At 33.5% G+C, this 16474-nt stretch overlaps 1 protein-coding gene across 1 annotated transcript in view; it reads left to right on the top strand.

Moving 5' to 3' along the window:
- Positions 1-16474, top strand: part of DIAPH2 (diaphanous related formin 2) — a 249292-nt gene that overhangs the window by 187839 nt on the left and 44979 nt on the right. The window contains exons 6-7 of the mRNA XM_039223208.1: positions 11975-12049; positions 12130-12199. Coding sequence (XP_039079139.1) covers positions 11975-12049; positions 12130-12199 — 145 coding nt within the window. The remainder of the gene's footprint in view (positions 1-11974; positions 12050-12129; positions 12200-16474) is intronic.

Genomic DNA, 16474 nt, shown 5'->3' on the forward strand with positions numbered 1-16474 from the left:
TATAAATTATAATGATGGTTTTACATGTTGAAATCATGTGTCAAAATTTGCTGTTAACAATAGTTTAGGACACCTGGGTGGCTCAGTTGGTTGAAGTTCTGACTCTTGATTTCGGCTCAGGTCATGATCACAGGGTCATGGGATATACTTCTGTGTCAGGCTCTGCGCTGAGCATGGAGCCTACTTAAGAATCACTCTCTCCCTCTGCCCCGTCACTTGGTTGTACTCACTCTCTCTTTCAAAAAACAAACAAACTTGCTAATAATAATAGTTTGATGCAACCATCTATCTTAATGCATTTCTCGATTCTTTCAGAGACTTAAAAAATTGGAGTAATAAAAGTTAAGAACAGACAGCTATAGAGGAGTTAATTTTAACTGGCAAAAACAAATTATATATGCATATTGATTTTTCAGATGTGGCTGGGATTCTGAACCATACTGATATGACGGATCTAGATAAATATGAATTATCAAATAGTACTGTGGAGATATAAGCACTATGCTGGACATATACTATGGAACTATATATAAGCATGATGCTAAACTTTTTAGTTTGTGAGCTCACAACGGATTTGAGATCCTGGGATCAACTATTATAATCCTTTATATATTCTTTGTCTTAGATAGCTCACCTTCCATTCATGGTTTTGACTCTGACCCTTGTGTATATGAGTTGGACGTACCTTTGACATTCCTTATTCATCCTATTTGTCCATTATCTTACCTGCAGTATCTCTTGTGTAGTTTCTTTTTTAAAATCTTTTTAAAGTTTTTATTAAATTCCAGTTAACATACAGTGTAATATTAGTTTCCGGTAAAATATTAATGATTCAACACTTCCATACATCACACAGTGATCATCACAAGTGTACTCCTTAATCCCCATCACTTATTTAACCCATCCCACCATCCACCTCCCTTCTGGTAACCATCAGTTTTTTCTCTGGGGTTAAGAGTCTATTTCTTGGTTTGACATACTTTCTCTCTTTTTCTCCATTTTGCTTATTTGTTTTGTTCCTTAAATTCCATGTATAAGTAAAATCATATGGTATTTGTCTTTCTCTGACTGACTTATTTCACTTAGCATAATATTCTTTAGTTCCAACCATGTTGCAGTAAATGGGAAGATTTCATTCTTTTTTTATGGCTGAGTAATATTCCATTGTGTGTGTGTGTGTGCGGTGTGTGTGTGTGTGTGTGTGCACATATGTCCATCATCAGTCGATGGACACTTGGGCTATTTCCAAAGTTTGGCTATGATAGATAACAATGCTGTAAACATTAGGGTGCATGTATCCCTTTGAATTAGCATTTTTGTATTCTTTGGATCAATACCCAGTAGTCTAATTGATGGATCATGAGGTAGTTCTATTTTTAACTTTTTGAGGAACCCTCTCCTCCTATATTCACAGTGGCTGAACCAGTTTGCATTCTCACCAACAGTGTACAAGTATTCCTTTTTTTGTGTGTGTGCATAGTTTTTAACATTTCCCTTGTCAGTACTCTAGTTCAGGCTTCTCTCCATTTGGAGATGTGATTTGATAGAGGAACTGATTGGTCCATCAAAAAGAGTTCACTGGGCTTATTAAAAATTTGGGATAGCCAAAGTGAGTAAAGTAAAGCACAAAAGGATAGAAGAGTTAAGAAAGCTATCAGAAGTGTAGAGGAAGGAAGAGTTTTACTCAACCCTCTTAGGTTCCTTGACTGTGTCTGAAACTTAAACTGACAATGATTAACTTGAGAAAAGCATACCAATTTTATTAAATTTTTATATATACATGGGAGCCTTTACAAGAGAATAAGATTGAAAGGAGTGACCAGAGTAGGAAACTTTTGTATTTTTTAGACAAAGAAACAGCACATTTATAAAGAATTGACAAGACAAAGGGGTTTGGGCAAGGGGTAGTACCTGATGAAGAAGCAACTAGGAAGACGAGGGTTAGTTTAACAAGGTTTGTTTATATAACCTTCTAGGCCCTAAATTCCCTGTCTCTGGTGATAAGAATGGCTTCCTTCCTCTTGGTACAGGAAGGGTACCTTTCACATGGGATATCTGTCTTCTGCTTTCAGGGAAGATGGGTGAGTGAGGAAATGAGGTCAGAGTGACTTTATTCTACCCTTTTCTCAAATTCCTTCAGTTTAAGATATTCAGTATGCTAGGCTACCGTATTTTGGGGCAGTATGTCCTGAGCTCCATGAGAAACAATCTTAAAATGGCTGACCAACTCATTCATGCTGGGCAAGGTAGCACATGAGCAGAACCATGGACTGTTATTCCCAAATTAAAGTTGAATGACTGCATTCATTTCCAGGTGATTTCTAATACTTGAATTTTGTGCCAGGCCAAATGTCAACTAACAATTGCTTCATTTTTTGAAGTGGGTGTTTACAGATCTGTATGTCTACAATATGCAGTAATGAATTGCAGTATGATATTGCTCTACATCAAGGCTAAACAAGTAACTTTCACTTAGTAGAATATGGGAAACAGAAAGAAAGTGTATTCTTGGACATTTCCAATGTTTCATTTAAAGTTTCCCTTGCATTGGGGTGCCTGGGTGGCTTAGTCGGTTAAGCGTCCGACTTTCACTTAGGTCATGATCTCGCGGTTCGTGGGTTCGAGCCCCGCGTCGGGCTCTGTGCTGACTGCCAGCTCAGAGCCTGGAGCCTGTTTCAGTCTGTGACTCCCTCTCTCTCTGACCCTCCCCTGCTCACGCTGTCTCTCTCCTAGAAATAAATAAAACATTTAAAAAAAAAAATAAAGTTTCCCTTGCATTGATGATGGAATTCATGATAAATATTTTTTTAAAAACCATACTGATATTGATTTCACTTCTGAATATATGCATTGATGATATATTTTTCAATTCGAACTTTTATCCAGTATTCCTTCATGAAAGGGAAATAACCAAAAGAAAACTCATAATGCTAATTGATTTTTTAACGTTATTTATTAATAATATAGTTGAATAGGAAGTGTGTAAGGATTGAGGAATGCTGGATTCCAGTCACGTTTTTGCCATTAACAAGCTCTCTGACTTAAGATACGTAACTAAAGTTCTTTAGCTTCTTCATCTGTAAAAGGAGCCAATATGCACTAACTCACTTTGATTTCACAAGTAGTAAAGCTATTCTTATCAGTGCCTGTTCTTTCATGAAGGTTTGTTAAATGAAAACAGAGCCATGTTGCTAATGTAAATTGCTAGTGTTATGGTTTTTAACTGTTCCAATGGAAAAGGAAATCCTTGCAATTTGAAGAAGGCCAAAATTACTTCAGCAATTAAATCATTATACTTTCTTTAAAAAGAATTAATATATTCTGAAAGACTTATTAAGTATATTTGTGTATATTTTGGGAGTATCAGTATTTCTAGATTTTTTCGGAAAATGACTGCAAGCCAGGTTAAATATAGTAGAAGCCTAATATCTCTTTCTTGGGAGCTTTATGCTACATTGTAGTCCTATAATGGTTTTGTCTGTATGCCATGTACACATTTATTACTATTGTTTTGTTGTTAATTGATTTAGATGGTTTATATCATTGTAGGAGAGAAAATAATGAGTACATTTGGATTAATATTTCTTAGATAAGTCCTAACAATTCCCAATTTGTTTAATATGAGGTTATTTAAGACTTTGACTATTCATTGTTCAATGATTATATTTTGAAAAAAAAGTTAAATTTGGATATATTAAGATAGTTAACCATGGTTAATGAGGGCATATATGTGCACAGATACACACAAAATTTCCATAGTGTCTTTTTTAGTTTTAGAGGAAAGGGACTTTAAATTATTATATAAAAGTAAGAAAAGACCAGAGTGGTTACCATTACAAATCATATTATGAGACAGTATTTGAACTTAAGACTTTTTTTTTTTTGACATCCACAATGAAGACCCAAAGAAATGTTTTGTTTTTTTTTTTTTTAAGTTTGGTTGCAGTTATCCTATGGAAAAAATATTCATGAACATTAAATTTCGTTGATCTTTTTCTACATAGCTATCATACACTGTAATGAGTCTTTAATTCTGTGTTTTGGAACTGCAGCTGATAGGTGACAAGGACTGTTATATTTCTGTTGTTCAGTCATCAAATACCAATTACCCTTCCACTCCTTATCCCTGTTACCATGAAAGATAATTCATTTAACCTTTCTGTTGCCTACCATACTCAGATAGTATAGCATGAAAATTGAGGAATGGAAAAAAAGAAATGTACAGGTGGTATGAGCTAATGTCTGTTTTCTTCCTTGCATTCAAAGAACTTCTTACTTGATTCACAACAGATAAACTTGATGTCAACTCTGTTTAATTTTCAAGGTTTACAGATTAGGAATAATATTTCCTGGTGTAAATTCATTTTAACCAAATTCCACTAAAGTAAAATAAATTGGATGTCCTATGGAGTGCATGATAGAATTTTAACTGTATTATAGCTTAGGAAACTAAACCAGTGCATTTTTCTTGTGGAAGTTAACATTTTATTATAAGTTTGACTGGTGATATTACTAAGAAGATTATTTTAGTAAGTATCCTAACATAATTATATTCACAATTTCAAACATATGAAGAGAATTGGAAATATGACTAGCTTTCACTTGAATATTTGCAATGTTATTTCCTCTTCTCTTTGAAGACTCAATTTTCATTTTCATGCACATTTATTTTGCAAATTTTGTTTTCATTCTTACTGTGGGATAAGAAGATCTCTTATGTTTCTAACAGTAATTTCTAAAGGGAGATGGGGAGGAAAATATTTTTTTTGTTCTATAACCTCTTGGTCATTTTAACAGATTTGGACTTAAGGCATTTTTACTGTCTCTAAAGTGATTTTGAGATTTTAAGAAATTGATTTTAATGAATAAGCAACTTTTTATCCTTTGAGACAATTTTTATTTTCCCACTGGGGATTTTTATATGTAACTCAGACATTTACAGTTTGTTGTAAATATGTAAGAAATTTGTTTTTATATAATTTAAGCAGTTAGAAAAAGTGAACATTTCATCTTTTGTGAGAAACTCTTAAGAAATGTGTGAGCACTATGAAACAGCAGGAGCTTTCTAGTGGCACTTGATAGGGAGAATGAATGCAGCCAGATAAAAACCCTTTTAAGTGAATAACACAGTATATAGAGAAAGATAGAATGTCTTTTTTGGTGTTTTCTAAGGAAATTGTGATCTAGCTCAACACCATACATAATGGTTGACATATTCAGCCTTTCTATGGATTAGGTGAAATAAGCAGTCAGTGAATGCCATGCTTCAAAGGTATATGTACAAATGTGTGGAAATGGCAGTATTATATCTAATAGATACTTTAAACTGGGCAGAGAGTGTTCATGCACTAATCTACCATGTTGAATATTTTCAAGCACATTCAAATGCTTAAGTCTATTGTATTCACTTTCAAGCAGACAAACTTGAGTGGATATATATGCTTTTACTGAATTAAGACCAAGACAATCATCACATCTACAAATCCATGTTGTTTTTGTTTTTAACATTTTATATTTTAATAGATGTGTATATTAATAGTAGAATTGTGTATGAAGTTGATTTAGCTGAACAGATGTCTTTTAAAAATGCTGAAAATACTTTTTCTTGGCTAATGTTTGGAGGTTATTGACTCATGTAATAAATGTATGATACTGTTTGTGTTGGGTAGTACTTTGGTTTTAATCACCTAGGTTTCTTTTTCTTCCTCATAAGTGCATATAACTAATATTTGTTTTTAATTGCATTCAAAAATATTAGATAGGAAACTTTGATATTAAAATGAGATGTTTCCTGGTATTAAAATGTATAAACACTCTTTACAGTCATCTTATTGTCTCCTCAACCCTTTGAATTAGTTGTTTCATGTTTTTGTCAATGTTCTGAATTCCCCCACAAAACTCTAAGCTATCATTTATTTTATTTGATGTTGCAGTGATTTGGGTTGTAGTATAATACTACACTTGGGAATAGGACACCGTTAGAAATAAAATGCTTTGTACAAAACACATAACCTTCTATATTAGTTGTTATCACTGCACAAACAGTGTAAAAGGATGACATGACTAATATTGGACTCCTGCACATGAGACCAATTGCCTTTACAGCTTAGAGGACTCTGGATAGAACTTTCAAATTTTAGTTTTAACCCTTTTGAAAGATAGGCATGAATCTGGACACTCTAGTCATAAATGTACACACAGTCACTATTTCCCATTATGTCTGTGTTGTGTAGAGTTTACTGAACTCATACATCCACTGAATCTCTGATTTTAAGTTATATTTACATGAACTGTAACTAAATAATTCAAAGTCTGAATCTCTATATATGAAAGGTCAAAGTTTTGGGAGACTGTGAAGGGTTTTCCTTTATAAGTATGTATATGTTCTGTAGGTACTTTTGTTTCCTTACTTGTTTTGACATGAAGAGCTGGAAACTGGGGAAACCTTGCTTTCTCTTGGGATCCTCTGTTGTTTTTGTTGAATTTTTTTTTTCCCTTTGATCATGCTGATTAGTATAAGTGGGACCTTTAAAAACAAGGGCCTCAGAAGTTGTGAAGGCTTGAGATAGATTTGTTTTAAAACCTTAATCTATTTTGGGGGTCCTGGGTACCTCAGTCGGTTAAATATCAGACACAGGTCATGATCTCACAGTTCCTGAGATTTAGCCTCTTTGGAGCCTGCTTGGATTTCTCTCTCTCTGCCCCTGCTCCTACTGGTCTTGTGTGTGTGTGTGTGTGTGTGTGTGTGTGTCTCAAAATAAATAAGCATTAAAAATCTTAATATATTTTGGGGGCACCTGGGTGGGTCAGTCAATTAAGCATCCAACTTCGGCTCAGGTCATGATTTCACAGTTCGTGGGTTCGAGCCCCACATTGGGCTCTGTGCTGACAGCTAGTTCAGAGCCTGGAGCCTGTTTCAGATTCTGTATCTCCCTCTCTTTCTGACCCTCCCCTGCTCATGCTGTCTCTCTCTCTCTCTCAAAAATAAATAAAACATAAAAAAATTAAAAGAAAATCTTAATATATTTTGATATTCTTTGTCAAAATTATTCATGATGTATAAACAGACTCACTCTCTCTACAGTCCCTTTCCCCTTTATAATTCCATGTTATTTCAGTTAGAATTATCCAGCATTAAATATAATGAGAAATAAATATATGCAAAGTTGAATAGTAACAAGTTAAACATGTGATAATAGGAATATCGAATTTTAAATTATGAAATCCTTTTAAAAAATCAATCAGTAGTAAAAGTCTACTGTATGTTTAGATTACTCTGCATATTTCATACTAATTAAACTGCTTTTTAATAAATGAATTATGAAATGCTATTAACTGTTTATATTATTTAAAAGGAGTCTTTATGCCTAAAATTCATACTGTATTTTTTACTAGAACATTTAAAGAGTAATCAGATTTTTGGATTTTAACGTTTTCAAATGTTTAATACAGGTTTCACTATGCTTCTTCACATATATTATTTCATTTAATAGTCACAAAGACTGTATGTGGTATAGGTACTATTTTCATCCCTATTTTGAGGATGAGAAAACAAGGTCAGAGAGTTTAATTGATCATAAATAACACAACTAGAATATGGTAGGGATGGGATTGGAACATACATCTGTCTTCTTAAAATCTTACTCGTTTAAACATGCCACCATGTGGTCTCAGCATATTCCATTGGTGGATGGTGGGATATTTTCCTGATCTTTGAGTAAACTTGGGAAAAGTTTTTTAAGTTTTGACTTCTTGAGTAAAGAACCAGATGCTGGACTAACTGATGTATATAGCCAAGCCTTTTATACTTAAGTTCAGAAGATACTACCCTATTGTGGGTTTATTCTCTTTCTCCCTAGGTAATTTTCCTGGCTTCATTTTCTGTCTTCAGATCTAATCCTGTCCTCTTGCTCACTTATAAATGAATCTTTCTGACTGATCTTCCTTTTCTTTTTGTTTGGTGGTTTATTTGTTCCACCTGGCACCCTCACAAGTAGTGGCCACAAACCTCATCTTAGATGTGTAATATGTCAAGACAACTCTTTGACTTAGGTGACTTAATAACATAAAATCACCAACATGTTAATAACTAAAAAGACTGTAAGCTATATAGCTCATCCAAAGGGGGGGAAAGTATAAGCTACACTCTGGCCCTATTTTCAATGAGTGCCTTACCTAAATCTTAATTGGAAGTTTTAGTTGGATTCTCCAGATATCTTTCCTTAACAGTATTTACTAGATTTCTTATAAAGCTAAGGACTTTAAAAGACAATAAAAGCATGGTTGGAAAAGTACTTATCACACCTAAATGAATATAGTAAGCCATTAAAGAAAGCAAAGCACATGTTTGTGTGTCTAGCCATAGATGTAATATAGATAAAAGATCTATCTATCTAGATATCTATATCTATATATAGATATAGATATAAGCTCAACACAGATGTTCTAGAAAATCATCTTCTGGCCCTGTTAGTAATTTCTAATGGCACGATTGAAACAAACATGGGCTTTGGATTTAGACCTGGGTGTGGGCCCTAGAATTGATACTTATTGAGTGATGTTTGGATAGTTACTTAACTACTTTCCTTCTCAGTTTCTTTATCTGAAAACAAGTTTCAGCATGGCCAAAGTTTAAAAAGATTTGACAGTGTGAAAAACTGGGAAGGATCCTGAGCAAATGGAGCTGTTACACTTTGCTGAAGGAATGCCAAATAGGATGGCCACTTTGGAAAGCAGTTTCTCAAAAAGTGAAACATACTTATCATGAAACCCAGCAATTCCACCCCTAGTAACTTTCCCAAGAAAAATGATGGATGTTTATAGCCATTTTATTCATAATCATGAAAATCTGGAAATAACCAAGATACTCATCAACTGATGAATAGATTAAAATAACAACTGTGGTATATCTATTCAATAAGAAGGAATGGACTACTGATAAATGCAACAAAATGGTTGAATATTAAAATATTTATGCTAAATGAAAGAAGCCAGACAGAAAACATGCATACTTTATAATTCCATTTCTAGTAACATTCTAGAAAGAGCAATACTAGGGTCACATATCAGATAAGTTTTGTCAGGGGGCTGGGAGTTTGGAAAAAGGATTGACTGTAAAAAGGAATAATGGAGTATTTTGGAGTGATGAAAATGTTATATATATTTTTTTGTATTGGAGGTTGCATGATTATGCATTTGTCAAAATGATTAATTTTATTGTATGTAAATCTTACTTCAGTAAAAAGAAAGGAAAATAAAACCTTATGTTTCAGAGTGGTAATGGGAATTATAAGAGATCATTCTCCTTCACTGTTTTTTATTCTGTTTGGTTCTTCATTATCCTCTACTGCTTTTATGTCTTTTATAAATAAAGGGTCTGTGATAAATTACAATTTCTTATTTCAGGACTGAGATACTACAGAAAATTTATGTATTTATCTGTCTTTATTTGCAGTCTCTGAGGCAGATTTTAAATTGAGTCATCAACTGTATATTTATACCTCTAGATTTTCCAATTAGTATGGAATACCTCAGAGCTGAAATTTGCATACTCTGTAAAATATACCAAATATACTTGCTTGGACTGAATTCCTGATCTCTGTCCTGTGGCAGTAGGAATTCATAGTATGGTTGGGAGTGTATACAAAGCAATCTTGATTTTTGAGCCTGAGTCCTGCCTGAGAAAGGCAGTGTTCTATGTCAGTGGTTCTTAAACTTGACTGAGCATCAGAATCACCTAGCGGTTTAGTTAAAACACAGATTGTTGGGTCCCATTCCCCGAGTTACTGATTTGGTGGATTTGGAGTGGGGCCCAAGGATTTGTATTTCTGACAAGTTCCCAGCTGATGTTGCTGTTGCTGCTGCTGCTGGTTTGGGGCACATACCTTGAGACCCACTGATTTATAATTACTTCAGTATCAGGATTCTTGCCTATGTAGAGTAGCCAACATTTTGTTTTTAAACTGCTTCGACATTTCATCGCCATTTTTGTATTGGCTATAATCTATAATCTATCTATCTATCTATCTATCTATCTATCTATCTATCTATCTAAAACCCGCTGCCCATTGGCCTAAAATATTCTGTTGACTTTCCACTGCCTGGTTTTTAATAAATATGCCCTGCATTCTCACACTTAGGTTTCATGAATATCCTATTTTTTTTTCAGACCCATAGTAATTTCCACTGAGTGAAACCAAAGTACCATAAACCACACAATTTGAAGATGTCTGGGGTGTGTGGGTGACTAATTTTAAGTGAACAGTTATAAATCATATTCTTATACCAAACACTTGACTAAACCAAGAAAAAAATAACTCTAATAATTATAACATCACCGGGTGTGAAAAGAATACGAGTAAAATTTAGAATCTTGAAAAACAATTTATAAGTATTAAATTTAAGGAAGTCAGAGATATTTTATCTTCCTAAATGCCAAAAGAGATACCAAGGGCTGTGTACATGAATTTGTTCAGAATTCCTATTATTTTAAGTTTGCTGTAAGGGCATATTGTGCTGTAATATCTGCTGATATATTATGCTTAGAGCTGATGTCATTTTATTTTTTCCACCACCACTCCACTGATTAGAGAGAGTCTTTAGAGAAAATGGCTCATTGTACTGGTTGATTACATGCCTCAATTGAATAGTAGCTTACTGCTAATTATCGTTACAATGCCATATTGATTTTTTCTCATTTTCACTGTGGAAATTAAAGCAGAATTTATTTAAAATGAACTTCTGTATATATCGTGGATGTGATTGGTTCTGAATATTTGAGGCTAGATCAGAATAGTGGGTCAAGGGACTTGAAATGTGTTAGGTAGTCCAGAGGAAATTTTTGGACATATTACTGCTCATTAAGTGTAATCCAATCCCACATTTTGTTAAATGAATAAAAGAATGAAGCTACAGAGACCCTAGTTGGGAGACTGCTGTCACATTAAAGGAAAGGTAACTAGGGCAAAACTAGAATGTTACCAGACACAATAAAAAGGAGGGGAGGGAAAATATGTGGGAGTCATTCTACAAGTAGCATATTCCTCACTGGATGACAGAAAGTCAAAACATGATCAGTCTTCCAGCCTTTTACCATACATGGGACTTTATTTCCTGCCATTCTTCCAAACTTTCTTATTCAGCTACAGCCACACAGGTCTCCTCACAGTTTCTGGAATACTCCAAGCATACTACATACCTCCTCAAGACTTGATTTGACCTTCATCCTTCTACTGTGAAAGTCCTCACTTCCTTGAAGACTCTGCTCACACGCCCTCTAATCAGTCTTTCCCGACTATACATTTTAAAAAATAACATCCTGGTATTCATTATTCCATTTACCAAAGTTGATTTTTCTCCATAACTCCAAACCACTAAAATTTATCATGTACTTGTTTATCTGTTTATCATGTCTCCCCCTTTTTGGATAGTAAGCTACATGAGGGTAAAGTAAAGGCTTAGTTTTGTTGCCTGTTATATCTCTATCACTCAGATCATGGTTGGTTCTTAGTAGCTACTCAATAAATGTTTGTTGAGTGAATGAAAAGAATAATACAAAGGTGAAAGAGACGGGGATCAAGCAATATGCCAGTATTTCAAGTCTCAAGGATTCAAAGAATAGTGGTGCTATTAATAGTATGGAAGAGTGGAAGAAGAGTTGATATAAAGTAACAGAGACACAGGGGAAGGTCAATTTGTCTTATATATGCTAGCTTAAGTATCTGATTTCTGGTGAAACAACTGAGGCAGTACTGTGGAATAGGCAATCTAAAATGTAAAGAGAAGTTTGGGATTGAAGTAAAGATCTCTGAATCATCTTCATAGAGTCAATACTTCTAGTATTGGAAGTAGAAAAAAATGACAAGTGATATAAAGACAGGATTATCAGATTTGAAAATCAAAATTTCATTTTGGATGTTTAATGTTTTAATTATATAAATTATTTATACATATATATATTTTTTTAATTTCATAGCTGGGTTAACAACTTTGGCCATGAAGGTCTCGGACTCTTATTGGATGTGCTGGAAAAGCTTCTGGACAAGAAACAGTAAGAATAAACATGAAAAAAAATCACTGAAGCAGAGAATTTTGAGCATAACATAACCTGTTTATTTTCCCTTTATTAAGGCAAGAAAATATAGACAAGAAGAATCAGTATAAACTTATTCAGTGCCTCAAAGCATTTATGAATAATAAGGTAAGTAGTATTTATTTCTGCCTGTCACAAAAGGTGAGAACTTGTCCAACAGTATATGGAAGTATGAAACAGAAAAAATAGTAGGTACTTATTCAGTTGTCAAAGGGTCTTTATGGTGCAAATCATAATAAGCTTCATTTAAATATATTTAAAAATATACTTTGTTTCACAAAATATTTATTGGTAGGTTTTTATAATTATGGAAACATAAGTCTGTTCCCAAATTAGATAGTACTTTTTTTTCTTTATACTTAAATGCTATATGTTGAATACCATTTTTTATAAGATTTTTATTCCATGGAAAAGGAAAATCCAAAATTTTGGTTTGACTTGTTTGCTAAGAACATTAGGTGAAGATTTCTCTCTTATGTTCAATTAATGTCAGTGAGTTAATATACATAGAAGACATTTTTGGAAGATAGCAAAGTTTTTTTTATATATGTATAGCAGTTGCAGTATGAGGGACTTTATGAATTCTGACAAGATTTTTTTCCTAACAGTAATCTTTGTACAAGTTAGGAAGTTATAGTTATTTTTTCTGTAAACACTTTTGTTACCGTATTAGACATGATTTACTCTATATTCCTATAAGTAAAATACCACTGACTAACTCATTAATTGTATATTTCACTTTATACAGTGTTTTTGATAATCTCAAAATATTTAACAGAAATAATAACAATGACCAAAAACTAGGCAAATGTGTAGCTATTAATATAATGTAAATGTATAGCTAATGTATACTAATGTAATGTAAATGTATACTAATGCAATAAAATTGTTTAATCTGTAAACAGTCTTTATGAAACATATGGGATTATATATGGTTATAAAAGGATGCATTTATCAGCAAAGAACTTTCAGCATGTGTAGAGGTTACTTGCTAGTTAACATAAGATTGCAGTATAGACTATACTAATTGTGCTATTCCTGAAAGTCTCTTTCAGAAAGATTTCCATCAGCATTAATACAGAGTTTCTCAATTTTTGTGCCCTTAGTGTTTTGCAACAGAATTGTGCAAATTCTGATCTCTTCAGAAGAAAGCACTTCATGAACCTTGCATTTCCAATACCAAGATGTATCTCTTTATTCAATTGAGAGAAACAAAGAAATAATAAAACAGTAACAGTACTAGAAATCAGGATATATAGTAGTACATGATTTACTACTAAGTTGAGTGGCATTTGGAAAATCATTGAACTCTCTGGCTATCAATCCCCTCATCTGTAAAATTAGTTGTAGAACCCTTAGTTTTAAATTCTTATTGACTTGCATTGTCAACTCTCACAGCTTCCCAGGATACTAAATAACTGTAATCAGGATAGCAACTAGAAAAATTCATAGTAGTGAGATTTCCTGTAGAGCCTTTTCCCACAAGGCAGTAGTTGTTACGTCAAAACATAATTACTTATTGCTTAAGGAGTTTGGCAATTTTAAAGAACATGATGCTTTAACTTAGATCTTGCATATAAATGCTTAGGAAATGAATAAATGGTGGATCTTTGAAATTATAGGCATGTGAAACAATAGGCATAAAGTATACATTCAAAATAAAAATATATGTATACTAATATATCCACTCCATGTGGAATAAATTGTCATAGTCAAAGCATGACACTTGCATCTGAAATGAGTTAAACTTCACATTTGTTAAACTTTAGATAGCTTCCTCTTTTCCTTTATACAAAACCTGTAATCATAGGATCATAATAGGATGAAAAAGTAACCCATTGCATTCTAGCTTTCATTGCTATCATATTGCTCTTAAGTTTAGGTGGATGGTTTCTTTTTTCCTCAAATTTTTATTTAAATTCTAGTAGATTAACATACAGTGCAATGTTGGTTTCAGGAACAGAGTTTAGTTGTTCATTACTTACATACAATACCTAGTGCTCATCACAAGTGCCCTCATCAATACCCATCCCTAATCTAGCCCATTGCCACCCACCTCCCTCCATCAACGCTCAGTTTATTCTCGCAGAGTTTCTCCTGGTTCATTTTCACTTTCTCTTTTTCCCCCTTCCCATATGTTCATCTAGTTTGTTTCTTAAATTCCATATATGAGTGAAATCATATGGTATTTATCTTTCTCTGATTTTGTTTAGCATAATGTACTCTAGCTCTATCCATGTAATGGTAATATTTCATTCTTTTGATGGCTGAGTAATCTTCCATTGTATATACCACCTCTTTTTTATCCATTTTTATCCATTCATCAGATGATGGATATTTGGGCTCTTTACATAATTTGCCTATTGTTGATAGTGCTGATATAAACATTGGGAGTGCATATGCCCCTTCAAATCTACATTTTTTTAATCTTTTGGGTAAATACCTCATATTGCAATTGCTGGATTGTAGGGTAATTCTCATTTAAAATTTTTGAGGAACCTCCATACTGTTTTCCAGAGTGGGTACAACCAAGTTTGTATTCCCACCAGTAGTGCAAGTGGGTTCCCCTTTCTCTGCATCTTGCCAATACCTGTTATTTCTTTTTTAGCTATTCTGATAGATGTGAGGTGGTATCTCATCATGGTTTTGATTTGTATTTCCCTGGTGATGAGAAATATGGAACATCTTTTCATGTGTCTGTTAACTATCTGGATGTCTTCTTTGGAAAAGTGTCTATTCATGTCTTCTGCCCATGTATTCACAGGATTACTTGTTTTTTGGGTGTTGAGTTTGTTAAGTACTTTATAGATTTTGGATACTAACCTTTTGTCATATATATCATTTGCAACTATCCTCTCCCATTCTGTCAGCAGCCTTTTATTTTTGTTGATTGTTTCCTTTACTGTATAGAAGCTTTTTATCTTGATGAAGCCTCAACAGTTTATTTTTGCTTTTGTATCCTTCACATCTGGAGACACATCTAGCAAGAATTTGCTTCGAGTGAGGTCAAAAAGGTTGCTGCCTGTATTCTTTTCTAGGATTTTGATGGATTCCTGTCTCACATTTAGGTCTTTCATCCATTTTGAATTTATTTTTTTATGGTATATGAAAGTAGTGTAGTTTCAGTATTCTGCATGTTGCTGTCCAGTTTTCCCAGCACCATTTGTTAAAGAGACCATCTTTTTTTTCCATTGGATATTCTTTCCCGCTTTGTTAAAGATTGGTTGACCATATAGTTGTAGATCCATTTCTGGCTTTTCTTTTCTGTTCCACTGATCTATGTGTCTGTTTTTTGTCAGTATCATACTCTCTTGATGACAATAGCTTTATAATAGCTTTATGTATAGCTTTATATTTCTTTTTATCATCTTCAAGTTCTTTCATAAGTGTTCTATAGTTTTCAGAGTACAGATTTTTTTCTTTACTTCTTTGGTTAGGTTTATTCATACATATATTATGATTTTTGGTGCAATTATAAATGGGAATGGTTCTTTTCTCTTTCTGCCTCTTCATTATTGGTGTGTAGAAATACAACAGATTTCTCTATGTTGATTTGATATCCTTCGACTTTCCCGAATTTGTGTATCAGTTCCAGAAATTGTTTGGTGGAGTCTTTCAGGTTTTCTACATGAGTGTCATGTGGTCTGCAAATAGTAAAATTTTGACGTCTTCCTTGCTGATGTGGATGGTTTTATTTCATTTTGTTTTCTGATTGTTGAGGCTAGGACTTCCAGTACTCTGTCAGATAACAGTGAATGAGAGTGGACATCCCTGTCTTGTTCCAGACCTTATAGGAAAGTCTCCTAATTGATATTAGATGTGAGTCTTTTGTATATGGCCTTTATGATGTTGAGGTATATTACCTCTCTTCGTACTTTGTTGAGGTTTTTTTTTTTTAATTTTATGAGGAATAGATCCTGTACTTTGTCAAATACTTTATCTGCATCTCTTGAGAGGATCGTATAGTTTGTATCCTTTCTTTTATTATTGTGGTTTATAACGTTCATTGATTTGCAAATATGGAACCATCCCTGCAGCCCAGGAATAAATCCCATTTGATCATGGTGAATAATTCCTTAATGTACTGTTGGATTTGAATTGCTGGTATCTTGTTGAGAATTTTTCATCCATATTCCTCAGGGATATTGACCTGTAATTTTCCTTTTTAGTGGTGTTTGTCTGGTTTCAGAATCAAGGTAATGCTGGCCTTGTAGACTGACCTTAGAAAGTTTCCTTCTGTTTCTATTTTTTGGGATAATTTGAGAAGAATAGACATTAACCCTTTTTTAAATGTCTGCTAGAATTCCACCAGAAAGCTACATGGCCCTGGAAGTTTGTTTTTGGGGAGATTTTTGATTACTGATTCAATTCCTTTTCTGGTTA

The sequence above is a fragment of the Hyaena hyaena genome, unplaced genomic scaffold, assembly GCF_003009895.1.
Source record: "Hyaena hyaena isolate Hyena2069 unplaced genomic scaffold, ASM300989v1 scaffold_1292, whole genome shotgun sequence".
Taxonomy (NCBI): domain Eukaryota; kingdom Metazoa; phylum Chordata; class Mammalia; order Carnivora; family Hyaenidae; genus Hyaena; species Hyaena hyaena.